The following is a 25,790-nucleotide window of genomic DNA, read 5'->3' as shown; positions in this document are numbered from 1 at the left end:
CGCGGAAGGGCAGCTATTGATGGGCAGAGTCCAGAGGCGGGGCCAGCAAAACATATGTCTACTTTGGGCGGAGTTAGAAGTGTCGTTTAGGAATGGGCGGGGCTATAGTGACTTCCTTCGGATGTGGAATGGTTTGTAAGTGACGTCTTTGAAACTGACAGGGCGGAGTCAGGCGTGACGTGTGACAGATCTAGGCGGAGTCAGTCGTGACGTGTGACAGATCAGGGCGGAGTCAGGCGTGACGTGTGACAGATCTGGGCGGAGTCAGTCGTGACGTGTGACAGATCAGGGCGGAGTCAGGCGTGACGTGTGACAGATCTGGGCGGAGTCAGACGTGACGTGTATCAGATCGGGGCGGGGTTAGAAGCGGCGGCCTGGGCGCTCTGGTCTTCCTGTGTGTGAGGCGGCGGAGGTCGGAGAGCGGGAAGCGGCACGATGGACCCCAATATCCTAATCGAGTCCCTGCGGGGCACCATGGATCCGGCCCTTCGAGAGGCCGCCGAGAGACAGCTGAATGAGGTGAGGCGAGAGAGCCCCGGGGCCTCCGATATCCGCCCGCCGGCCGCACGTGTCCTCTCCGCCTGGCAGCACGTGTTCCCGGGTGTCCCCCACTGTGCCCCATCGTGTGTGCGTGAAACCCCCTCACCGGTGACATGTCACCCGGCCTGACCTTTTCTTTCCTCACCGCCGCCGGTAACCGCAGCCATCAATCCGGTGTCTGCCGGGGATCACCGACCGGCAAACACTCCTCCCCCACCTGCAGGGACCGGGAGACAACGGGATCCCCCTCTTGTTCGCTGCAGGACCGACCCCCCTCCCCCTCACTGACATGACACGTGTTACATGATGGAGAATCCCCCTCCCTGTGCACCCCCACACATGTGCTACATATGTCACCCCTCCCCCACCTTATATGGGACATGTAACCCCCCAATATGTCACCCCTCCCCCCAACATGAGACATATAACTCCCCAATATGTCACCCCTCCCCCATCATGAGACATATAACCCCCCAATATGTCACTGCACCCCCACACATGTGCTACATATGTCACCCCTCCCCCCAACATGGAGTTCTGCACCCCCCTTACATAGGACATATAACCCCCCCTCCCCCCGGTATGACACATGCCACCCCTCCTCCCCAACATGTGTGATGCCTGGGGTACATGTAACATGTGAGGGGGCAGATATACATATGACAGTGGTCACATGACAGCCGTGTTCCCCTCACATGGGTTGTATGTAACACGGAGTGCCGTTACATGTAATATGAGGGTTAGCGGTGCTGTCATGTCACTTGTATGTTGGGGATCCGTGTTCTTTCGTACCCCCCACACCCTGTGTCTGATGCCCCCTACATACCGATCTGTAATATAGATCAGACACCACATCACCCGGGAGGGGGCGGGGCGTACACCCCAACACAGCCATGCACTGGAATGGGGGTGGGGATTCCGGTCCCTGGCAGCTGATGTTCCCTAGAGGTGACCCCACAAATGCTGATTTAGAATTTAATTTCCTGCTGGGGCCCCACCATCCATGTGGGGTGTCCTCCCTTGATGCCATCACATGGCAGAGAGGCAAATCTGCTCCCTCTATGAGCTCTGGGTGTCAGCGGGGTTCCCCTTATAAGACATAGCACCCTGCAGAGGACACATCTGGAAGTGGCCCCCGGAGATTTACCTCTCCCCCCATCAATGTGCTTCTTCTATAACACTGGGCATGACAGCGTCTCTTTATACCCAAGAGATAGGGCAGCTTTGGTCACATGTCACACACAGGACTGGCACAGCCTGTCAGGGACTTGCAGTCCAGCTCTGATCATTGCATTTATCCAATGATTGCCTGTGGTGCAGAATTGGTTCTGGTGAATGTGGTGACAGGGTCTCTTTTAATTGCTGTGTTGTATTTTCACTGACAGATTCACACTTCCTTTTTTCACATGCTTTGGAAACTTTGTGTCTCAAGTTGGGAGAGCGGCTGATATGCAAATATTCCCTCAAAGCCACACCCATCAGGTGTCATTGCCCCGCCTCCTGGTTGCCAGGTAGCAGTGAAGGATTGTTATCGGTGCCCTTATCACCCATAGGGGGGGGGGGGGGGGGGGGGGGGGGTCACATGGGTGACACGTATGATGTGCTACATACATGTATGTGATGGGGCCACCGGCTGTTATATCCGGAATTAGAGTTCCTTCTGTTATTGCACCCGGCATTGCAAATGTCAGGTGGGGGGTAAAGGGGTCCCCCGTCAGTCCATAGGTTCAGCCCCCCATACATACACATTACATAGGAAGTAGAAAATTACAAATCTTCTGGCGGGATCAACAGCTAATGCAATGATACTACTGCTAATAACTCTACAGCCCGGAAGTTGCTTTGACTGGAGTTCCTCTTTAATAGAGATTACGGAGTCCTTGCTTAGGTTTGTGTGAGGTTATTATAGGGGATGCAGGTGGGGCGTACATTGGGCCGTATGGAGGGGTCACTTGCTGGGGGGGTCACCAATACCACCCAAACACAGTATTTATATGTAGCACCAACATATTACGTAGCGCTGTACAAGTTGTGTCGGCTGCCCGGAGCGGGGCAATTGGAGGGCAGCGGTGACCCTTCTATGACAACGTTACATCCCGGCCTTTCCAAGCTGACAGACTCTACCTGTTATGGGCCCTGCAGGTGGCCCTGGGGTGAGCGCATGCAGACAGGAAGTGGGGAGCCCCGGCTTGCACACAAGGCAACAGGAAGTAACCAAATGTTCATATGGGGTGCTGGGATTATCAGGTCGCCCGATATGTGTGGGGGGGGGGTAGCGATGGCGGGACCCCCCAGGTAAACATCACCATAATCCTCCAATAAGATCTTCCCTTCACTCCCCCAGCGCTTGGTATTTCCTGTGACCCCGCACATGGAAGGCTCCGGGCATTTCAAGCTTCTTCCACTTCACACAAACTCCATGCAGTCTGATTGGAATGTTCTGCATTCCAGGAATGTGCAGCTCCTTCCTAACGGGATCAGCAGAGGCCCCTTTTATACCCCCAGCTCCTCTATTCTGGAAAAATGAATTCCTTTCCTCTCTCTGCTGCCTGAGATTCAGCTTTATGTTTCCTTTAGAGTGATTAAGGGACCCCTTAGGCTGGCCGGGGCCCCTCTGGTACTACAGTCACCCAATCACGTGAGGAAGACAGTCAGATGGGGGGGGGGGGGAGCAGTAAAGTGCAGCCCAGCAATGCATGGACAATATGTCTGCCTCGGTGTATGGACTGGAAGATGCCTTTGATGCTCCTTTAGGTTTGGGTCTCTCTACCTGGAACAAGTCTGCACCCAGTGAAGTCAGCACTGATCACTGAGGATGGGGATGACGGCCCTGCAGTCTGCATGCTCATAAAGCGTCATGATTCACAACAGACAGGTTCCCTTTAATTTTATATAGAGCCCCCAGGTTCTGTGTCCCCAGGCCATCCTGGGAGTACCCCCCTCCCCCTTCATGGGCCCTGATTGCCCAGAGATTCTCAGGTGATCCGGGTGCACCTGGCACAGGTGATGTGGTTGCAGGGTGACATTTGCTGCCCTTCCTCTCCCGGCTGTTATATTGATCCTTTGCTTTCAGGACTTATGACCGGGGACCGGCATCAGTAAAGTTACCGGGATGTGGGGGGTCCTCTGCCGGCTGCAGATGGGGGGGGCTCAGGTGACAGGTTCCCTTGAACCCGGCTCTTCGTGTGAATGCCTGTCTGGTGCTGCGTGTGAATCCACATAATGGGTGAATTAATCCCCGGGTTCTCTCCGCTCCCTGCGAGCTGCTGATGCTGCATGGAGATCTATAGAGCAGATGAAATGATTAGTCAGCCAGTCACTTCCCCTCCATTCAGCACATTCCCCGTACCCAGCGCTCAGCACCGCCGCCGGCTCTCCTGGACCTCAGTCTACCTAGATGCCTCCTGCTTTACCCCTTCCTCCGGGGGGCAGACTTCGCTGGGCTCAGGCTGTTCAGTTGTCTAATAGAATGGTCACTGCGACAATGGGGCACTCGGGGGAGATGCTTCTGTTTACCATCGCTGGTCTGACCTTTTGACCTCTCGTGAGGAAACATATACTGATCCTGCAAGCAATAGGGTGACTACAGTAACTCAAATTATATGGGGATCCTGGTGAGTTGTCACCAACAGCTATGAACCCCTTGCCTTGTTTTCTGCATCTGACTGCATTGCTGCCTATGGCTGCTGCACCATGGTAACCCTCCATAGAGGTTGCATCGGTGATCATGATTGGCCCCTAAATTTGGCGATTCTGCAGCACCAAAGCTTGCTAACTTACTCCGCTACAAGTTCATGCAGCCGTCCCTCCGCTGACTGCAATGCAGCAAAATTGTCCGTGAGACCCCGGCCGACTCCTGCAGATTTCCTCACTTCCTGTTTGGTGAAACTTATTTCCAGGACAGGAAGTAAGGGGAAATCTCTAATGGGCCTCCGTAGGTCCCAATCTTCTCCCACCCTGTAGCTAATAATAAAGTAAATGTTATTTCTCCGATGGTTCGGCTGTTCTGTTTATTTAGCTCACTGCGTGCAGATTGTTTTTTAAGATTTATTTTATTTTCCAGTAGATGAAAACCAAATCTTTAATATCTGATCTGTTTTTTTTATCTGGTGATCCTATGAAGGTCTTTGGCACTTCTTTTTATGAGGTGACAACGCTGTCCTTGTCTCCCATTTATACCCTCATGTTGTCACCTGGTCACATGCGCCTCTGGTGGAAGCTGCAAGCATTGCAGGGTCTCTCACATTGTCCAGTGTTTGGGAATTCAGCACGGAGCAGTGATGGAGCCGATTCTGGAATGAATGCAAATGGACAGGAAGTGTCTGAGCAGGGTGACAACAGGATTATATTAAACATGGCTGCCACTCACATGATCTGAATGCCTCCATATCTCTCCTCAGGGAGTGGTGTTCGCCATTCGCAGCGCCCCCTCTCTGCTGCCTGAGGCCCTGCGCCCGCTCTGCATGCCGATCCCAGGCCTCTCCTGTATTACATAGCATGGAAGGAATGAAAGTGAAACTCTGCTGGGTTGGACGTTTAACCCCTTCCCTCCCAACCTCAGCTATTCTCCCCACGGCTCCTTATAGGGAGAGGCTGACGATGGTCTGCGGATTAGTCTTCTGTATTAAAGAGACACTCCGCTCAAAAAGTGAGGCTGCAATAATAATAAATCTGTACAGCAGCTACGTGTGATAGGTTTGTCTCTGCTGTCTGGCATATTAGGAGAACCCCTTCCTAAAAGCCCCTTTTACCCCCCTGAGAACTCCATTCTAAGTCTTTTATATAGCTAGTGGGTGAGGGGTCCCTCTTCTGGATGTTCATGACACTGCCTGGTGTCACTAGTGCTGTCTCGGCAAAAGGAACTGGTCGGTACATACCTGACCCTTATTACCGGCCTCCAGCACCCGGTGCATGGATGGTGGGCGCGGGCGCGTTTGTTCCACTGGTGGGTAGCGGGGTTGGTGCCATTGGTGGGAATGGTGGATGGGGTCTCATTTTTGCCCTAAAATTGGCTTTGTGGAGCATTCATTCTGCATACAGTGCAGTGATATTCCTGGCTCCTTTTATCTGGGACCACCACCCGGCACTTTTCAGTATTATAATTTCTTAAGCTTAAAAAAAAATTCTGGGTTGAGCACTGTGGTGATCTCCCCGACGCCTTTTAGCTGGGTACACCACCCGGCACTTCTCAATAACCACCCGGTCATAATAGAGGGGCTGCCACCCAGCGTCAGCTTCGTGGGGAGGAGCTGAGAACACAAAGTAGCTCTCAGCAGCCAATGAAATCTTCCCTTCCGTCAGATGTTTTCTGAATGGCTACTATGTATTGATAGGATTTGCATTTCTGAGTCACATGGCCACAGGATCCCAAACCCGATCTGTCTGTCTCTGGGGCTGGCGTGTTACGTGTGGGTGACTCTGCCCTTGACAGTCCCGTAGAATAGAAATCCATTTATTGAGTTGTCACTGATTATTTCCTCCGATGTCTCTGATCTTCCAGTCTTTCCCCCGCCACTCGTCATTCCAGGTCCTCGTCACATTGCCGCCTCCTTTGCTCTTCATCGACTTTTATCAAACTGCAGCGATGCCCTGACATAAACACATGAATAATATATGAAGCTTTAATTACAGCGCCCCCCGCAGATCTGGCAGAGTTTGGTCTGATCACAGAACACGCAGAATCTTTCCTTGGCGTCTCTGCGTGATTACCGATGGGCAGTCTCATGTCAATAAATTGGGTACAGCCACCCCCTGGAACATATTTGTGTATAATGAAGTTCTCATCAGCCTTTCTTTCTCTTTGCATCAAAGTAATGAACTCGTAAGATCTTTTGCAGGGGAAGAAGTTGGCAATGGCCGATTTATTCTATTTCCTGCTTCCTGACTCTTCATAGAAGCCGTGTGCTGCATTATCATCATTAAAGCTGAACCTTTACCCTTGCAGCGGGTTTCCCTCTCTACTGCAAGGGCTATAAAGGAGATAATCTATAGGGCCCAATATTCTCTCCTTGATTTCCTTCTCTTTGATCCCTTGAAGCCTCTTCTTTCTGCATGACTGCTCGCATTTCTATGATTTCACTGCTGCCTCAGCAATCCTTTATTGTCCATGGATGCGGAAAATGAGGCTTTAATTCATGATATAGAATATCCAGCTGACAGGTTCTCTTAGTTGCAGTCAGCGGGCCATGTGCCAGGGTTGGAGTGAACCCCAAGACGGCTCCTGTTAGTTCATTATCGTTTCCTGCCAGCGTTGTCAGCTGAGCGTTGGATTTTACTATCCTGAAATGATAGAATTTCCTGACGATTCGGCAAATCCTCAGCGGGAAGGATGGGGGTCTGACCTGTGGTGCCCCTACAACAAGCAACCCAATAGCAATCCTCTATGGGGCCTGAGCTTCCATGGAACTACAAAACGCTGAAACATAACCCCTGGCGAGACCTTTTCAAATACTGAATTGTAATCAATCTATGGAAGTGATCCTTATAATAATCCCTACACCTCCTGCAGGGTCATACAGCTCTGTTCTGGAGTCTTTGGATCTTCATTTGTCACTTCCTGCCTGTGGGGTCCTTTGACGGTTCTAATTTTTGGTTTCATTGTTCTCCCCGTACCCTTTTAGCTGGGCTCACCACCCGGCTGTTTTTGGATGGTTACTGAAGAGTTGGGCCACAATACAGGGGCTGCCACTTGCTTACAATTTTTATCTCACCCAGCCTAAGGAAATGCCAGTTTAGCAATGGGTTTTATTAGGACAGCATCGCCCTTGTACAACGCACCTGCAGTAGGAGCACCATAGAACTCGTGCCAATGGTTAAAAAGGGGCTCATTCTCATGGGGTTGTGGGTGCTCCCCTTATGGCAGAGCTGAGACAATGATATCGTTGGTAACCTAAGAAAGCTTCCTGGATCCAATACCCAAGGTGAGTATTTTTATATTTTAACATTTTTGCTTTTTTGATGTGTTAGTTTTTTGTATTCGGCTCACACAGTTTTTTTTTTTCTTTTAATGGAGCCGTACTCCTCCCAGACTTCGTTGTAATTGCCGTTCTGAAGGGCATTGTCCTTCGCCAGCATTTAAAAGTCAATGAGCACCGTTCGTGTAGCCTTCTAAGCACCCTTGAGCTCCGGTCTAGGTGTCCTGCATACAGATTCTAGAAAAATGTTTTCTTTATAATGATTCTCAGGAGGAGAGACATCAGAGGATCCCTGACCACATGCAGAGAAACTGATTGCAATACCCCCAGTGTTCTCCATAAAAAATTTTAAGCTGGGTAGAAGAAGTTGGAAGGTCGGTGGTGTTCCCTGTATTATGACCCAACGTTTCAGTGACCAGCCAAAAACAGCCAGGTGGTTACCGAAAAGTGCCAGTTGGTGCACCCAGCTAAAAGGGTACCGGGAGATCACTGCAAGAGGCCGGGGTCCATCTTCAGGTTTCCCTGTCACTTATCTGCATCATGTGAACACTTCTATATGTCTCTCCATCGGTGGGATCCTCTCAGGATCCAGAAGAGGTGTCTGCAGCTATAATATTGGTGGGAAGGAAATGTTGGGGAGTAGCTGACACAAGTGCCGGATAGTGTGCCCAGCTAAAAGGGGCCGGGGAGAACACAGACACCCTCCCCATATTGGTGGTGCATTAGGGTTTACATGGACAGCTGCATGAAGTCATGACCCTGCCAGATCCTCTCCATTAATCTCCTGTTTTATTTCTTGTTTTCCAGGCTCACAAGTCTGTGACCTTTGTGTCCGCCCTGCTGCAGGTCACCATGTCTGAGCAGCTGGATCTACCTGTGCGACAAGCAGGCAAGTATGAAGTGTCACTGAGTGATGATGGGAGCCCGCGTGGGTGCACTGCCACCTCTTGGTGGTGGTTGTAGGGGCAGAATATTTACACAATTTCTTAGCAAACGGTAAAACGACATCAGCAAATCTTCACTTTCCATTATTCCTCATGAGTCGTATTGAGTCTGAGTTGCCCTTCCCCATTTCACTGACAGGTACACTTGAAGCCTGGAGGATGATTTGAGTTTTAACCCCTGGCGAGACCTTTTCAAATACTGAATTGTAATCAATCTATGGAAGTGATCCTTATAATAATCCCTACACCTCCTGCAGGGTCATACAGCTCTGTTCTGGAGTCTTTGGATCTTCATTTGTCACTTCCTGCCTGTGGGGTCCTTTGACGGTTCTAATTTTTGGTTTCATTGTTCTCCCCGTACCCTTTTAGCTGGGCTCACCACCCGGCTGTTTTTGGATGGTTACTGAAGAGTTGGGCCACAATACAGGGGCTGCCACTTGCTTACAATTTTTATCTCACCCAGCCTAAGGAAATGCCAGTTTAGCAATGGGTTTTATTAGGACAGCATCGCCCTTGTACAACGCACCTGCAGTAGGAGCACCATAGAACTCGTGCCAATGGTTAAAAAGGGGCTCATTCTCATGGGGTTGTGGGTGCTCCCCTTATGGCAGAGCTGAGACAATGATATCGTTGGTAACCTAAGAAAGCTTCCTGGATCCAATACCCAAGGTGAGTATTTTTATATTTTAACATTTTTGCTTTTTTGATGTGTTAGTTTTTTGTATTCGGCTCACACAGTTTTTTTTTTTCTTTTAATGGAGCCGTACTCCTCCCAGACTTCGTTGTAATTGCCGTTCTGAAGGGCATTGTCCTTCGCCAGCATTTAAAAGTCAATGAGCACCGTTCGTGTAGCCTTCTAAGCACCCTTGAGCTCCGGTCTAGGTGTCCTGCATACAGATTCTAGAAAAATGTTTTCTTTATAATGATTCTCAGGAGGAGAGACATCAGAGGATCCCTGACCACATGCAGAGAAACTGATTGCAATACCCCCAGTGTTCTCCATAAAAAATTTTAAGCTGGGTAGAAGAAGTTGGAAGGTCGGTGGTGTTCCCTGTATTATGACCCAACGTTTCAGTGACCAGCCAAAAACAGCCAGGTGGTTACCGAAAAGTGCCAGTTGGTGCACCCAGCTAAAAGGGTACCGGGAGATCACTGCAAGAGGCCGGGGTCCATCTTCAGGTTTCCCTGTCACTTATCTGCATCATGTGAACACTTCTATATGGCTCTCCATCGGTGGGATCCTCTCAGGATCCAGAAGAGGTGTCTGCAGCTATAATATTGGTGGGAAGGAAATGTTGGGGAGTAGCTGACACAAGTGCCGGATAGTGTGCCCAGCTAAAAGGGGCCGGGGAGAACACAGACACCCTCCCCATATTGGTGGTGCATTAGGGTTTACATGGACAGCTGCATGAAGTCATGACCCTGCCAGATCCTCTCCATTAATCTCCTGTTTTATTTCTTGTTTTCCAGGCTCACAAGTCTGTGACCTTTGTGTCCGCCCTGCTGCAGGTCACCATGTCTGAGCAGCTGGATCTACCTGTGCGACAAGCAGGCAAGTATGAAGTGTCACTGAGTGATGATGGGAGCCCGCGTGGGTGCACTGCCACCTCTTGGTGGTGGTTGTAGGGGCAGAATATTTACACAATTTCTTAGCAAACGGTAAAACGACATCAGCAAATCTTCACTTTCCATTATTCCTCATGAGTCGTATTGAGTCTGAGTTGCCCTTCCCCATTTCACTGACAGGTACACTTGAAGCCTGGAGGATGATTTGAGTTTTCTTTGAAACTCTTCTTTTAGTTTTCTGACATTCCTCGGTAAATTTAGGCCGTCTTTAGAACATCTTTTCCGTACTTTGCACAAATTGAAGCCATAAAGGCCACGCAGCTGCTGCTTCATTTCTGGAAGCGGTTTTTAAAATGCAGCTGGCAATAGAAAAATATTCTCATGATGTTAATTCAGCAAAATCTCCAACACAGAACGTCTGAGTTTGGTGTCATCGTGTCTGTGGTCACAGCAGAGATATTACAGGAAGAGTATTAAAGGGAAAGCCAGGAATGAGTCCCTCGGAGTGCTGCCATTGGCTGATAATGTAGGAGATGTGGAGTCTGATGGCTGCAGTGCTGACATTTTTTAGGATAACACTTTTATTGGAGTTGGAGTTGTCATATAAAGCCCGATGCTTAATACTCCAGCCCCACCCTGAGATCATTGTGCAGCCCTTCCCAATGCCGCTGAATCCCAGCCGTGACTAATTTTATATGTATATGGTAGCTGTGCTGCCCACTTATTCCTTCAGCTGCCCTTTATTGGCTGGATATGGGGCTGCCTGCAGTCCAAAGCTGCCATATGTATCAATAGACTGCAGTTTTCTCCCTCGACCCTTTTAGCTGGGTGCACCCCCCAGCACTTTTCTGTGACAACCCGGCTGTTTTTTGGAGTTACTGATGGGTTGGGTCACAATACAGGGGCTGCCTCCCCCCTACAATTTCTTCCTACCCAGCTTAAAAACCTATCTGGGTTGAATGTTGCACATAGGGGTTTGGTGCAGTCTGTGCAGGGCCCTTACAGTCTCTAGAGCTGGGATGATGTTATAAATTAACAATATTATGTTTATCCTTCCTCCTGCAGGTGTTATTTATTTAAAAAATATGATCACTCAATATTGGCCGGACCGGGAGGCGACCCCGGGTGAAATCCCCACACACACTATCCCCGAGGAGGATCGTCACTTTATCCGTGAGAATATCGTAGAAGCCATCATCCAGTCTCCAGAACTGATACGGTGAGTGCACTAAGGATGCCTTCCCATAAACGGCACAACGAGATGGTGGACAGTTATATTTAATTATCCGGAATGTGCACTTCATTATCTGTACTAGCCGGGTGTTGAAGGCTCCTTTAAGGATTTTAATATAGTTTAATTTTTTTTTTAATTCAAGATTTTCCAGGTTAAGTTTTTACTAAATCAATCCATATCGCTAGTAAATCCCTAAATCTCAAATATAAACATTACCTATTAATGGTTCGATTTCTGTCCATTCAAGTTACACAAGAATAAAGCAGAACCAAAAAAGTGCTGACAGGCAGGCAGTGCACAGATCGGAGCACTGGAGGGGGCCAGCTTTTTGGTAGAATAGTTTACCATGTTGTGCACACAATGTAATCTCACATTATGGGGCCCAAAACAGCAATTAGTGTGGTGGTTTAATTCCGTTTTATTATTCACACAGCAGAAACTAAAACCAAAAAGTCGTTGAAATTCAGGAATTATCAAATGTTTAATATTCTCAGTGTAGCATCTTCATTTCTAAAAATCCATGGATCATGCAGAGCAGAATATTTTATCTGCAATGGGTGATTAACTCTTTGGATATATTTGTTTATATATATTAGATATTTAGATAGATATATATAGATATAAATGTTAGTTAGCCACCTTTCCATGGTCTGTAACCTGCAGAAGGAAATATTGCTGCTTCCCAATGGAGTTTTTAACACTTAGTGTCTTTGCAGAGTCCAGCTGACCACGTGCATCCATCACATCATCAAACACGATTACCCGACTCGCTGGACAGCCGTTGTAGAGAAGATCGGCTTTTATCTGCAGTCTGATAACAGTGCCTGTTGGCTGGGAATCCTGCTCTGCCTGTACCAGTTGGTGAAGAACTATGAGTAAGTGACTCCTCATCCAATATCATGGCGCTGGCCTTCTGGATACGGATCAAGTCTTCATATGACATTTTCTTCTGTGTTCCAGGTACAAGAAACCAGAAGAGAGGAGCCCGCTGATAGCCGCTATGCAGCACTTTCTGCCCATGCTGAAGGACAGATTCATCCGCCTGCTTCCCGACCCCTCTGAACAGTCTGTTCTCATCCAGAAGCAGATATTTAAGATCTTCTATGCCCTTGTCCAGGTGAATTTCTGAAGCTTTGCTTCATTTACATGCAGCCTTCTGTCAGTCTGTACCAGAGCAATAATTATGGATAAATGACAGGATCTCTTGATAAAACCACTATTCCCTACCACAGATTTTCGAAGGGCTGGGAAAGGGTTGGTATAGGCTAAAAGATTTGAAGTTGTAAAGGGACCTGTCAATTTGCCTTTCCTAAATTTGGCATAGGCTACTTACACATACCAGATGATTCTCGTCTGATAATCGGCTCTGGGCTAATATTGGATGAGAATCTGGTGTGTGTACAGCACTTGTCATTCATGGGTCTATCATGGCGGGTCCACAGATGGCGAAGGATCGTATTAAAAGTGAAAGGGAGGGAGTGCATCTCCCGTCTCCCCTCTCCGTAGAGCATAAGGGTGCTGTAGGTACTGCACGTATTCATGCATCGTTCAATCTTTGTCGTTGGAATGAATTGTAAGAGATCCTTTCCAACTACCGTTATTGCACGTGTACACACAGACTTAGACCCAAACAGCAATTACAAAACGTAAAATGAATGATGAAAGTTTCTGCAGTGATTTCATGCTGGATTTTGTTGATTTTGCAGTACACGTTACCCCTGGAGCTCATCAATCAGCCCAGTCTGGCTGAATGGATTGAGATTCTGAAGACTGTGGTGGACAGGGATGTTCCTGCTGTAAGTATCTTTCTGTTTCCCTCTTGCCAACTGGTTTATATTTCTCTCACATTATCTGCAACTGTTTACAAGGAATGTTGAATTGCTGAACTAATTTTAGGCCTAGGCGAGAGTTACACTCTGATAAATCAGTTCTTATCCTTGTGATGCACAGCAGCTGATCTATTAGTGTGTTTCCAATGTCAGAGGAATCTCCTAGAGACACCAGGACATAAAAGTTTCTTCTGGATGAGGCAATAAGTCTGGAGTGCTCCAAAACCAAATACTATCTGCTGCCTCTGCAGCCTGAAGTTCACCATCCCTTATAATTAAAAATGTATTGGCTTATGCAAATCGACCTAATGTGTGATATGAGCTTTAGATTGTGAGCTCTGTTGGTTGTCAATGATTTCTTTTATTCCTACTATTAAACTCATTCTTTTACTATAAATTGTTTCATCATTGCCAGCTGTTCACACAGGAAATGTACTTTTTGTATTCTTGTGCAGGAGACCCTCCAGGTTGATGAGGATGACCGACCAGAGCTTCCTTGGTGGAAATGTAAGAAGTGGGCCTTGCACATATTAGCCCGGCTATTTGAGAGGTATGTTATGCAGATTAGAATGGATATAGTAAATAAAACTTACCTGCCCCCAGCCAATTGTGATTGTTGGTGATTGGGTGTCCTATAAATTGGATGCTAAGGACTAGAATACAACCCTTTCCCCTCTCTAAACAACATTTCTACTTTTAAATTGTATATGAAATAATGTATTTGTTTCTGATGTTGCATTGGTTTGTGAGTGAGCAGTTGTGACCAAATCATTTGATGTATTTCCCAGGTATGGAAGTCCCGGCAATGTCTCCAAAGAATACAATGAATTTGCTGAAGTTTTCTTGAAGGCCTTTGCCGCTGGGGTTCAACAGGTAATTGTCCACCTTCTGAGTCCTGAAATAAACCAATGAGTCTTCATGGTCAGGCAGGAGACATAACTAGACGGTGGGACTGGGGTATGGTGTGCTAATTTCCCTCACCTCTGTGCTGTCCTTTCTTCTGGTTCCCTGAAAACTGCTGAGAACAGGAAGCAGATCACAACTGGAACAGTATTATTGAGCAAACTGTTTTTCTGGACTTGGGGCACAATTTTATTGATGTAAATGTAATGAAAAATGGCGTGTGCTAGCAGATTTGTGATCTAGCAAGAAACAACTTCTGCATGTTGCATTTGCCATGAAGATTGGTTACCTCTGCTTTCTCCTTGCCAGTGACTGATTGTATATCCGTATATTACTTTTATTTTATTTTTTCATCTTGGTGTACAGTAAATCTGAAATCCATCAGGTGCCATCCTCACCCATTCAGTTGCTGGCGGTGTGTTGAGTTTTTTTGGCAGCAGTGCAGTGTGCACAGTGTCAGTCTGTGTTTGGTGAAGCAGTGTGTCGGTGTGCTGCTGACTATCTGCTCCGCTCACACAAATTCTGCAGCCAGAGAGAACTGTGAGATCATAGTACTGGTCTAGTGCTGTCTTTTTGGACGCTTCTACCGCTGGCCAGCCTCCAAACTCTCGCACATGTCTACAAGCTGTGGCCTTAGTGCAGCTTCTGATTTATTTGTCCTTTTCATCATTCTATTATATAGCAGAAGGGTAATCATGATTTTCCTGTCTGCAGGTCTTGCTGAAAGTTCTGTACCAATACAAGGAGAAGCAGTATATGGCTCCCAGAGTCTTGCAGCAAACGCTCAACTATCTACAGCTTTTTCTTCTCGTAGATGTTTTTGAAGATTTTATCTCTCCCACCACTGCAGCCCAAACCTTGCTGTTCACATCTTGCAGTAAAAGAAAAGAGGTACGGTCAGAATAGACGGATAGAAAAAAGTCAATCCCCAATCTGTCTCTGCAGACATTGGGTGACAAGTATAAAGCAAATGGCAAGGGTGGCTGGGTGTAAATGATTTCTCTTTCAGACATTGGACAACTTCTGTTGATGCATTTTTGTAGACCCAAAACCAAAGCACATGAAATTATACATGCATCAACTGCTTTAATAACAATATAGTGATATATAGTTCTACATGTGATCTCCCAACTCTGCTTGCTGAGTGTAATGAGAGTGAATGCTAATAAATATTGCACCACTGGTGACACCACTTGCAGATTCCTCCTTATAGGCCAACCTGTTGGCTTACAGTTTAGACTCAACAACCTCTCCTTACACAAAGGTGTCGTCTGGAAACTGAAATTTATCTGTTTGGGGGCTGAGGGAACTCTTCCTATATACAGCAGATTTTGTGCATTTGGGGCTTTTTTGAAATCTGTAATACCCTTATATACGGCAATCGTATGTCCTTCCTGTTTATTGAGCTGATGATTTTATTGTCTTTGTTATCCTAGGTGTTGCAGAAAACTATGGGATTTTGTTACCAGATTTTAACAGAACCGGCAGCCGATCCTCGCAAGAAAGATGGCGCCCTCCACATGATTGGTTCTTTAGCAGAGATATTGTTGAAGGTAGGTTGGACATTGGAATAAGCAGCTGCAGGAGCCACAGTCATGGTTATGGCCAGCTAGGTTCTATTTCCAAAAATTATCTGTAATCTTTTTTCGGCTTTTTTTCCATAGCCATTTTTAGGCCACAGGTATTCATTCTACAGTCCCCTGAATCTAATACCCCCTCCAGCAGGACAGGAATCCCTTACCCCCATCTGGCACAGTGGCAATTTCTCTTAAGTTTGTTTTTTCCCCTTCTGGTGTGCGCCCCTTGCTGTGAAGGAGATACCTCCTGGCTGGGCAGTAGCATGTCCTGGCAGCAGATAGGCTGCTGTATCCATAGCACCGCTGGAACTTGTTGTGGTGCCCAGTTAGGGACCTATTGCCTTATTGTGTGCATGACTGGGAAGTGTAACTGCTGTTCAGGAAAATGTCTAACTTTTTTTTGTTCTTTTATACAGAAAAAGATCTACAAAGACCAGATGGAGTTCATGCTGCAGAATCACGTCTTTCCTCTGTTTAGCAGTGAGCTGGGATACATGCGAGCTCGGGTAATTTATTTATTTTAATCTTAAAGTTTATTGCATGCTTCTCTCTTCCACCAGTATCATTCATTTCAGAATATATTGGACATAGTGTGGCGTACTAAATTTCATACTTATTGGGACATACTGAAGTTCAGCTTTGAACCATTTGATTGTAACTTGTATGGCCAGGAAATGTTATGCATGATCAGCAGTCACTGTTTGATGTGCTGGAAGATTGGAAGCACTATTTCTTTCAAACTTACTCGTGTCTGTTAATTAGTGTCTGGTTCAGGCAAGTGCGATAGAGTTAAGTTCACATTTTGATTTTAGTGTCTCTAGACCATGGCAGCGGTGCTGTGTGCGCAGTGCCAGTCTGTGTTTGGTGGAGCAGTGTGTCAGTGTGCTGCTGGCTCACTGCTCTGCTCACACAAATCCCGCTGCCAAAGATGAAAGTGAGATCATAGTACTGGTCTAGTGATGTCTGTCGGACACCTTCTCTTCACTGGCCAGCCTCCAAACTCTCACACATCCACACGATATTTATGGAATGTCATTGAGCCCCATCTCTATATTCCTGACATTTGTAACCCTTTGCTGCATTTAGTACTTGTTTTCTTCTCTCCTCATTTAGCCATTCTCATACATTGCCTCTGTTCCTCCTGCAGGCCTGCTGGGTGCTTCACTACTTTTGTGAAGTGAAGTTCAAGAATGATCAGAACCTGCAAACGGCCCTTGAGCTGACTCGGAGGTGTCTCATTGATGACAGGGAGATGCCAGTGAAAGTAGAAGCCGCCATCGCTCTCCAGGTTCTCATCAGCAACCAGGAAAAAGGTAAAATTATTCTTAATGGGTTATTCTTAAGGCCGAAAACATAGTCGGGATTAGGGGCTGTAGGGGGGCCGGGCACGTGCTGCCTTTCCTCCTGACCCATAAAGTATTCTTCCCATTGACAATCATCCAATACACTTTGCCTTCTGGTCCCACCTTTCCCCCCACCTTTTAGGGTTTGTTAACCTTTAAGCCTGTTGGTCTCTTATATAGTGTCATTCAGAGTATAATTGATGTGAGTGTATCATTGGCACTGTGAGTTAAATTTTTTTTCCTTTTTTACCCTTCCTAGCCAAGGAATACATTGCTCCGTTCATCCGGCCAGTCATGCAGGCCTTGCTGCATATAATTAGGGAGACAGAGAATGACGATCTGACCAATGTGATTCAGAAGATGATCTGTGAATATAGCGAAGAGGTCACACCTATTGCAGTGGAAATGACGCAGCATTTGGTAAGTTACCAACAGTGTATTGCAGCTCATGGCTGGGACTTTGGGACGCAATGGCTGACAATGTGACCTTAACTGGTACTGGGGGTCCCTTACCAAAGCAATCACTTTGCTCTAAATGGGGCTGGGACTCTTCATAATTCCATTTCAATGTATGTTTGTATTTCTGTGTGGTGTATTCTCAGAACTCGTGCACATCATTGTACAGGCAGCAGTGCAGTGTGCGCAGTGTCAGTCTGTGTTTGGCGGAGCAGTGTGTTAGCGTGCTGCTGACTCCCTGCTCTGTTCACACAAATCCTGCAGCCGGAGATAACTTGAGATCATAGTACTGGTCTAGTGCTGTCTTTTTGGACGCTTTCACCACTGGCCAGCCTCCAAACTCTCGCACATGTGCAAATCCTTTTGGGATCAGTTCTTGTTTTGAATTCAGAAGTCAGATCCAATGGGTATAACATTGCTGGGCCCTGTTTCCGTGCCCTCTATCATATTGTAGTTGATGCTGGCAGTAAATAATATTGGGGTTGTCTGGTATTGTGTTAATCAGGTTTTATTTGTCTGTTTCCAGGCAATGACATTCAACCAAGTAATCCAAACTGGTCCGGATGAGGAGGGCAGTGATGACAAAGCAGTGACTGCAATGGGAATCCTCAATACTATTGATACCTTACTCAGTGTGGTGGAGGATCATAAAGAGGTGAGAATGGTCTGACGTTCCCTTTTATTATGTTCCTGCATTGCCATGTTGTCATTTTGTATTGCTTGTAAATTGTCAAAAAGACCCACATTATGTTTTACCTTGGTAAGACTGTAATATTAATGGTTCTGGTAAAGACTCAATGGTTTCCTTATAATGTTCTGTCATACAGATTACTCAGCAGCTGGAAGGAATCTGCCTGCAAGTCATTGGAACCGTTCTACAGCAGCATGTTCTAGGTGAGTACAGGGTGCTTCCTAGAAAGGTGATTGGTCATAGGTGCTCTGGGATGAGCCATTTCTGGTAGTTTGTTCTCAACAGGTATACTACTGTATGATTAGTTGCAGGGAAGTTTGTGTATATGGGGTGGTTTTATGGGTGGATTGGGATTGGGTATGGATGGGTATGTTCTAAAGGGGTAAGGTTGGTAGGAGTGAAGGTGAGTTTACTCTTTCTTATTTTTTTTTTATATTATATATGTATGGTTGGTGGGGTTAGTTCTGTGGCTGGAAGGTGAATTAAGTTGAAGGGGATTTATTTCTAAATGGAAGATTGGAGGGCATAGTTCTTTAGGTAGAAATGGGGGGTAATGGGTTGGATTTGTGGGTGGAAGACTTGGGAAGGGGGCCAGTGTTTGGAGAAGTGGTTCTGTTGGTGGCCAGTATGGGATAATTTGGTTCTGTGGGGGGGTTCTGTTTATTTCACAGCACTGATGTTCTTGTTGATGTCTTCTTCATTTTTGCAGAGTTTTATGAAGAAATCTTCTCTCTGGCTCACAGTCTCACCTGCCAGCAAGTTTCGCCCCAGATGTGGCAGCTTTTGTCTCTGGTGTTTGAGGTTTTCCAGCAGGATGGCTTTGATTATTTCACAGGTGAGCAAATGATTTTCTGTTAGCTTGGCTTAGTTTTCCAATCTAGTAAAAGCAGCTGTGGAGACAATTTACAGTTTTGCAGAGCTGGTCAGTCTTTAAGGTGCCTTGATTATATTTTATAATTTTGTGTGATTGATTTACCACTTTGATTTTAAATGAAACCATTTTGTCTACAGGTTTATGAGGGCTTAAGTAAAGCTCAGCTGTCAGCATATTTAAAATGCTTGAATAATCATAGCCTAGCCATATCCTCTCTGTAAATTGCACCTGTTCTCTGGCTTCTCTACAGTAAGAATAGCTTATAAATACAATATTACTGACTGGTGTCTCCCTTCTGTCTAGACATGATGCCTCTTCTACACAATTATGTCACAGTGGACACAGACACCCTTCTGTCAGACACAAAGTATCTGGAGATGATCTACAGTATGTGCAAGAAGGTACAGTACTCATTGAAGGCTTTTAACTAGATTGATTTACAGGACACTGAAATTGAAGTACACAATGCAGACACTTGCATTCCTATAGTTTAGCAGGTATTCTCTTAGTCCTACATGTATTAGAATCCCAGAATATTGGTTCTGTGTGGAGATCTGGGCTGGTTTTGTCAGTCACCTTTTATAACATGTCCCCTGGACCTATCATGAAATCAAATTGGGTCAGCACTTAATATAAATCAGCACTGAGATTCTATGTATATCCGGAGCACCCCAATCGGACATCAAACCCCCACGCCGGGGACACTCCAAATCAATGATCTAATATAACATGCCATTTTCTTTGTTTCTGTTTCAGGTCCTGACAGGAGTGGCTGGGGAGGATGCTGAATGTCACGCAGCTAAACTTCTAGAAGTTGTTATCTTGCAATGTAAAGGACGTGGAATTGACCAGGTATGGAAGTAATCCATTAAAGCATTGCCCTGTCTCCTAAAATGTGGAGTTTGAGGGTGGAGTTCCAATAGTTGCAGCAGGTTAAGGAGCTTATTAGGAACTTCATACCACTGACCACTACCAAAACCACACTCCAGTGATGTCTCCCGATAACTCCAGCTTCCATCCAACTCTACCACTCAACACTTCCATGAAAGTCTGATGCAGTTGTCCCCTTACTGCTTGCAGTAGTTCCTTCCTCTATTTGTTACATGGCTATAGGGTTAATAAGATGGAGCCAGTGTGTGTAGCCGGAGGCGCAGGCACCGCACACTGAAGTGTTTAATGCTGAAGAGACTAGTAGAGAGGTGTAGGAGGAAGGTAGTCTAATTGGAGGTGTTGGAATACTGCTGTTGCAGGTATTTGCTGTTTGGATGTTTTAGGCAACTGATAGAAGTGTCTCTGATTTTACAAGAACTATCTGGGTAGAATCTTATTGCAGAGGTCATAAAGCTGAGTTTCCAAGTTGAGTCATATACTTCTGTCCTGGTCCTTGGATTCATATTCTGGATTTTTTTTTTGTCCGTTACAGGTCATACCGTTATTTGTGGAGGCCGCCCTGGAGAGGCTGACCCGGGAGGTGAAGACCAGCGAACTTAGGACGATGTGCCTACAGGTTGCCATTGCTGCGCTATACTACAGTCCTCCACTGCTTCTCAACACGCTGGAGAACCTTCGATTCCCCAACACAGTGGAGCCCTTAACAAATCATTTTGTCAAACAGTGGCTGAATGATGTGGACTGCTTCTTGGGGTAAGCTGAACACATTGCACTTCTACTGGTATAGGGTTGGTCAGGCCCCCAGCTTGCCATGCTACGTGTGTTGAGAGGATTGGTCTGGCTTGGCCTATCTTTTTCAAATGGTTTAGAACCATTTGAGATCTTTTGCTTTATAGTAGTACAGCGTTTTGTCCTATATGGCTGTTTGACCATTTTTAAGAAAAGGTTCACAACTGATTTGAATTTCTGCCACTGATGGCTTTCTATTTGTTGACTGCAAACACCTGATGACAATTTATTTTGTTTGCACAGATTACACGACCGGAAAATCTGTGTCCTCGGCCTCTGTGCCCTGATAGAACTCGATCAGAGGCCGCAGATTTTGAGTGAAGTCTCTGCACAGATCCTGCCTGCCTTCATCCTTCTATTCAGTGGTCTGAAGAGAGCATACGCCTGCCATGCAGAGCAAGAGAATGATAGCGACGATGACGAGGATGGAGAGGAGGATGATGAAGCTGGTAAGTTTTTTGAATTGCACAACCCAGTATGAAGTGTTTGTTCTAGTTGAATAATCCCCAGGTTTTTCTTCTAAGGGTAAAATTGCAGAGACTGAATCTTGGTGTAAGCCATTTAACAGGATATTTGTATGATCGTTTTTTCACCGATGTCATCTGACTTGCTGCCTGTTGTGTGCTTGTGCCTCGGGTTATGGATGTGGGATATTTTAGATGCTTCTTTAATGTGCAGCATGTTTTTTATGTCATTTGAGGTTTTACCATCATTTTGTTTTCTGCAGCGGAGCTGGGCAGTGATGAAGATGATATCGATGAGGATGGACAGGAATATCTGGAAATGTTGGCCAAACAAGCTGGTGAGGATGGAGATGACGAAGACTGGGAAGAAGATGATGCTGAGGAAACAGCGTTGGAAGGTTACACAACTCTCATCGATGAAGACGACACCATTGTAGATGAATATCAAATATTTAAAGCTATATTTCAGAGTAAGTCTTGCTGATCATTTTATGTTCATCTATAACATTTCAGATAAAAGTGGAACTTCTATTGTGACTTAATTTCAACCTTTGAGAGGTTGAATTTGAGTGTATTGTAATAGAAGAACAAACCATAACCAAAAACTCTCTGCAGAAGATGAGGAAATATTCCCTTTCCACCAGGCAGTTTCCACCAGCAACTATTGTTGCACTCTTGCATGTTGTTCAAACTTTACACCACCCAATCTTCTGCATCCTCTGTTTTTGTTGATGACGCTAGTTGTTGCTTCCACAAGATAAGATTGCATAGTGCATGCCTGGTGGAAGGACAAACACCCAATACACACAAAGAGGGGCATGCTGAAGATTTGCCTGTTGTACCCAAGATAGGAGTCCCTAGTGACAGGGTTATTTGGCTCAAGGCTTTCCTAAGCCTGCTGTTGTGCTTATAGATGTTGGGTACACAAATCCAGCACTACAGCTGTGTCCATGATGGCCAGTCCCACATGTTCCCCTTGTACATATATCACTGGTGTGGATTACACAACTGTCTACTCTTCTGGATCCCAAGCAGACCCGGGTGTTGAACAGGCAATAGGAACTGCCTAATGGGACACCTCTGTAAACTGGGCTGTCATCTGGCTGCAGCTTTGAGTAAAATGGGCACTTGGTCTTTCAGTCTGAAGGTGAAGGGGGCCGCCCATAGATCGTCTTTAGCTATTATTCTCCTCTGTGGCAGTGGGCTGTTTATTTTTTTTCTGTCTAACTAGAATCACTTTCTAACTATTTATTTATTTGAATTGTTATATTTTGTGTAGAGCTGCAAGGACAGGACCCCGGTTGGTATCAAACGCTTACTCAAGGACTCAGCGAGGAGCAAGGAAAACACTTACAAGACATTGTAACGCTGGCAGATCAGAGGCGAGCAGCTCATGGTAATTGAACAATAAAATCTTTTAACGACTATGCAGACATGTTTCAGATGAATAACTTTGATTGTTGGCAAGTGAGAAGTTCAATAGTTAGGATGCTTGCTACACAGCTGCAGATGAAAGTTTGAGATTGTAAGCCCTTGGTGAATCAGAGTATGAATGGGACCTTTCACTAGCTAGATTTAAACTAGTCCCAGAGCCCTGAAGAAGCTTGTAAAACACTGAAAGCTGTACATCTCCCCATTTCCTCCACAGCCCGACTGTACCTGCTCTACCAGGTTTCATTCATTGGATTTCACCTCTTTAAAGCAGAGGCTCAGCATCACATGTGGGTGTTATTTAGGGTGGTCTGCAGCTTTCTTTAAAGTGCCCACTCCTCCAATCTGACTTCAGATCACAAAAGAGCTAGCATTGCTTGTATTGAGTCACAGAAGGTGGCAGGGGTTGATTTTGCTCCATTTTAATGTTCTTTTTTCTTTCTTTGCAGAATCCAAAATGATTGAGAAACACGGAGGCTATAAATTCAACGCTCCAGTTGTGCCAAGTTCTTTCAATTTTGGCGGCCCAGGCATGAATTGAGCTGTGGCTTTCTTTCCTGCTAATGTGTGACTGATTGTAGTGAAGAAGCTTGTGTTCCTCCCAGTAGTGGTTCCAGAACCGGTTCACGCTCTCCGCCGCCCAATCTGAACTCTTGACATCGGAATCTGGAAATTCTGAGAGCGCATGATGAAACCCGGCCCTGGGACAGCAAACAGAGGGGTTTCTGAATTATTTTTTTCTTCCTTTTATTTTTTTTTCCCACTTACAAAAAAAAAGGAACTCAAACTCCCGGAACCCCTGGAATCAATAAAACGGGAGAGTTCGGGCCACGAGGCCAGCTTGGATTTTCCTTTTTTTTTTTTCTCTCTCTTTTGGGAGTGAAAAAAATAAGACCACATTCTGGGGAAGGGGGGAAGCGGGGACTATTTAAATATCATTCAGTACTCACGGGGGCCAATTTCCATTGACGTCACCAGTTTTAGTGTACTAGCTTCTAACACATTTGTTTTGCCTCAGATCGGTGTTCAGTCTTTTATCGTATAACAAAAATTGAGGCAAATGATCCGTAGCCTTAGATTAGGCTCTTCCCGTTAACAGATAGACTTGACTGTTCCTGATTGTAGAATGTTTGAACACTTGTAGCACTACACAAATGACTAACTATGTAAATGACAGCACTTTTCTATGCTCACCCTGTGTACAAAATTGGCCATTTATCTGCTGTTTATACATACAAAATAAGGGATAAATTTAGGGACAGCTTCACATCAAGTGGTGAACTTGCCATTCTTTTTTTGTATTTGGTGACTTTGTGGGGAAAGTCACTTCCTGGTCGTGACTTGAATCCTGATAATGTAAAAAAAAGAAAAAAACACACATGAAAAATACTGAGGTTAGTAATAATTCATTGCTGCTACAATTGGCAACACCCTCTGTGTCCTTTTTTTTTGTTTTTTTTTTTTCTGAATTCTCTGAACTGTACGCGTTCAATTTGGATACAAAACAAGTCTTGTAAGCGCAGAGATTAATTATATCTTCTGACTTCTGTACGGATATGAAGGTGTACTCTTTAATGAGTGTGAAGTTTGTGGATGGAACATCTGAACATGCAACCTATTAAAGAAAAAAGGTGAATTCGGTAATTGTTGACTAGTTTCTTGGCTTCTGGAAACCTGGGCAGGTTTAAAAGCCTAAAAAAAATAATTGGCAAATAGGATCCTTCCTGCTGCCCTTCTGATGATATTAAAATATATGTAACCTGAAATACTAAAAGCTCTTATAAAATGTATTTCAAAAGTAGTTTTTTTTTTTTTTTTTTTTTTTTTTTAATTTTTTTGTTTAAATATTAAGCTTCATATTTACCGAATCTGGTGCTTCCTGCGTTGAAGATTCCTGCTAAGGCACTTCCTGGTGATAATGTTTCCTTGTCTTTTAATCATGCTTCTGTGTGGTCACCCCATCACATAGGCTTTTGCTGATTGGCAAATAGGATCCTTCCTGCTGCCCTTCTGATGATATTAAAATATATGTAACCTGAAATACTAAAAGCTCTTATAAAATGTATTTCAAAAGAAGTATATATTTTTTTTTTTTTTTTTTTTTTTTTTTTTTCTTTAAATCTTCAGCTTCCAATTAAATGAAACTGGTGCATCCTGCCTTGAAGATTCCTGCTAAGGCACTTCCTGGTGATAATGTTTCCTTGTCTTTTAATCATGCTTCTGTGTGGTCACCCCATCACATAGGCTTTTGCTGTTGGCAGGTGCGGTATTACCATGTGGTACGCAGGCATGGTCAGCCAATGTCACCATCGGCAAACCTGCCCATCGCTATAGTGCATGCAGACAGAGGATGCAGGAGATCAACAACACATTTATATAGAGCAAACATGTTACGTACTGCTGTACAATAAATAGGGGAGTTGCAAATGCCAGACAGATACAAACAATGACCCAGGAGAAGGAGAATACTCTGCCCAGAAGAGCTTACAATCTAAGATGTACCAAAGAATGAATAAACATGAAAAACAATTTACTTTGAAAGGATTTCTTGTTTGATACACTTGACAATGCAAACTAAATGTCATCTGGTTGTGGTTTGTGTCTTTTTAAATGTTACGAAAGGCTAACATTTGAGCATTAAGTCATGCCATATACTAGACTTGTGCAGGACCAGAATTCGATGTGAACGGTCTGTCCGAGTCAGTAAATATTACCGATAAGCTTTGCTACATAAACTGGACTGTGATGAAGTTCACATAAATTTATTCGGGACTGGTGATTATGCATATATGGCCGACCCTAAAGTGCCAGGCTATCTTCCAATGATTCACTGGTTTAGTACTTTAAGTCACAAGTATGGCATTATGACTGTATCAGCTGTGTACGTGGCTGGGGTCAGACACTTGGAACAGAATAAAACTAATGGCCTATTCCCATCTAATGACCTGCAGGTGCAATGTTACAGCTAGAATATTTTGTCTTTTAGACTTCACAGTTTTTTGGGAGTTGGATACAAGCTGAGTTGAGAACATTTAATGGCTAAAGGTATGAATGGCTGCAGATTGACAGTGTTTTTCTTTTGCATCCATTGTGACCCCAGAAGTTTTGTGCATTTGGGTTTTACTGCCAATTACTAAAGAATTAGACAATAGCAAAAAAAGTGGAACAGCCCGGGTTGCCAACTGACTGTAGAGTGTCTATGTATTCTTCCCTACAGATTTGCTCACCCCCATTGGCTAGATTGGCGGATTCATACTTGCATTCACTCATATCTGCTTGATGAGATTATCTTTGAATAGGTCATCTGCAGTTAAGCTGCGTACACACCTGCAATTTTTCTCGTT

General features: G+C 45.3%; 1 protein-coding gene and 3 non-coding genes across 5 annotated transcripts; all 4 read left to right on the top strand.

Annotated features, from left to right (window-relative positions):
- The first annotated feature begins 350 nt into the window (after positions 1-350).
- On the top strand, positions 351-23,160 carry IPO7 (importin 7). 2 transcript variants are annotated; one of them, XM_072422331.1, is made up of 23 exons: positions 351-519; positions 8,262-8,343; positions 11,030-11,183; positions 11,915-12,073; positions 12,159-12,315; positions 12,905-12,994; positions 13,483-13,577; positions 13,816-13,900; positions 14,645-14,821; positions 15,367-15,483; positions 15,924-16,013; positions 16,655-16,820; positions 17,110-17,270; positions 17,833-17,961; positions 18,134-18,200; positions 18,707-18,832; positions 19,175-19,272; positions 19,628-19,723; positions 20,295-20,515; positions 20,795-21,000; positions 21,279-21,485; positions 22,295-22,411; positions 22,896-23,160. In XM_072422331.1, exons 1-23 carry the CDS (start codon positions 436-438, stop codon positions 22,985-22,987), a joined length of 2,976 nt encoding a protein of 991 aa, XP_072278432.1. In that variant the 5' UTR covers positions 351-435; the 3' UTR covers positions 22,988-23,160. The 2 variants fall into 2 exon arrangements, with proteins under 2 accessions (XP_072278432.1, XP_072278431.1); XM_072422330.1 differs by lacking the exons at positions 351-519; positions 8,262-8,343 and adding an exon at positions 9,848-9,950.
- Positions 14,367-14,548, top strand: LOC140338753 (small nucleolar RNA SNORA23). Its single transcript, XR_011922317.1, has one exon. It is a non-coding gene; the product is annotated as a small nucleolar RNA SNORA23 (small nucleolar RNA).
- LOC140338751 (small nucleolar RNA SNORA23) lies at positions 16,338-16,520 on the top strand. Its single transcript, XR_011922315.1, has one exon. It is a non-coding gene; the product is annotated as a small nucleolar RNA SNORA23 (small nucleolar RNA).
- LOC140338752 (small nucleolar RNA SNORA23) lies at positions 17,479-17,659 on the top strand. The gene has a single exon (XR_011922316.1). It is a non-coding gene; the product is annotated as a small nucleolar RNA SNORA23 (small nucleolar RNA).
- Positions 23,161-25,790: the final 2,630 nt, after the last annotated feature.

This window comes from Pyxicephalus adspersus, chromosome 9, assembly GCF_032062135.1.
Source record: "Pyxicephalus adspersus chromosome 9, UCB_Pads_2.0, whole genome shotgun sequence".
Classification (NCBI taxonomy): Eukaryota; Metazoa; Chordata; class Amphibia; order Anura; family Pyxicephalidae; genus Pyxicephalus; species Pyxicephalus adspersus.
The sequence above is the reverse complement of the archived record's forward strand: the minus strand, read 5'-3'. Positions and strand labels throughout refer to the sequence as shown.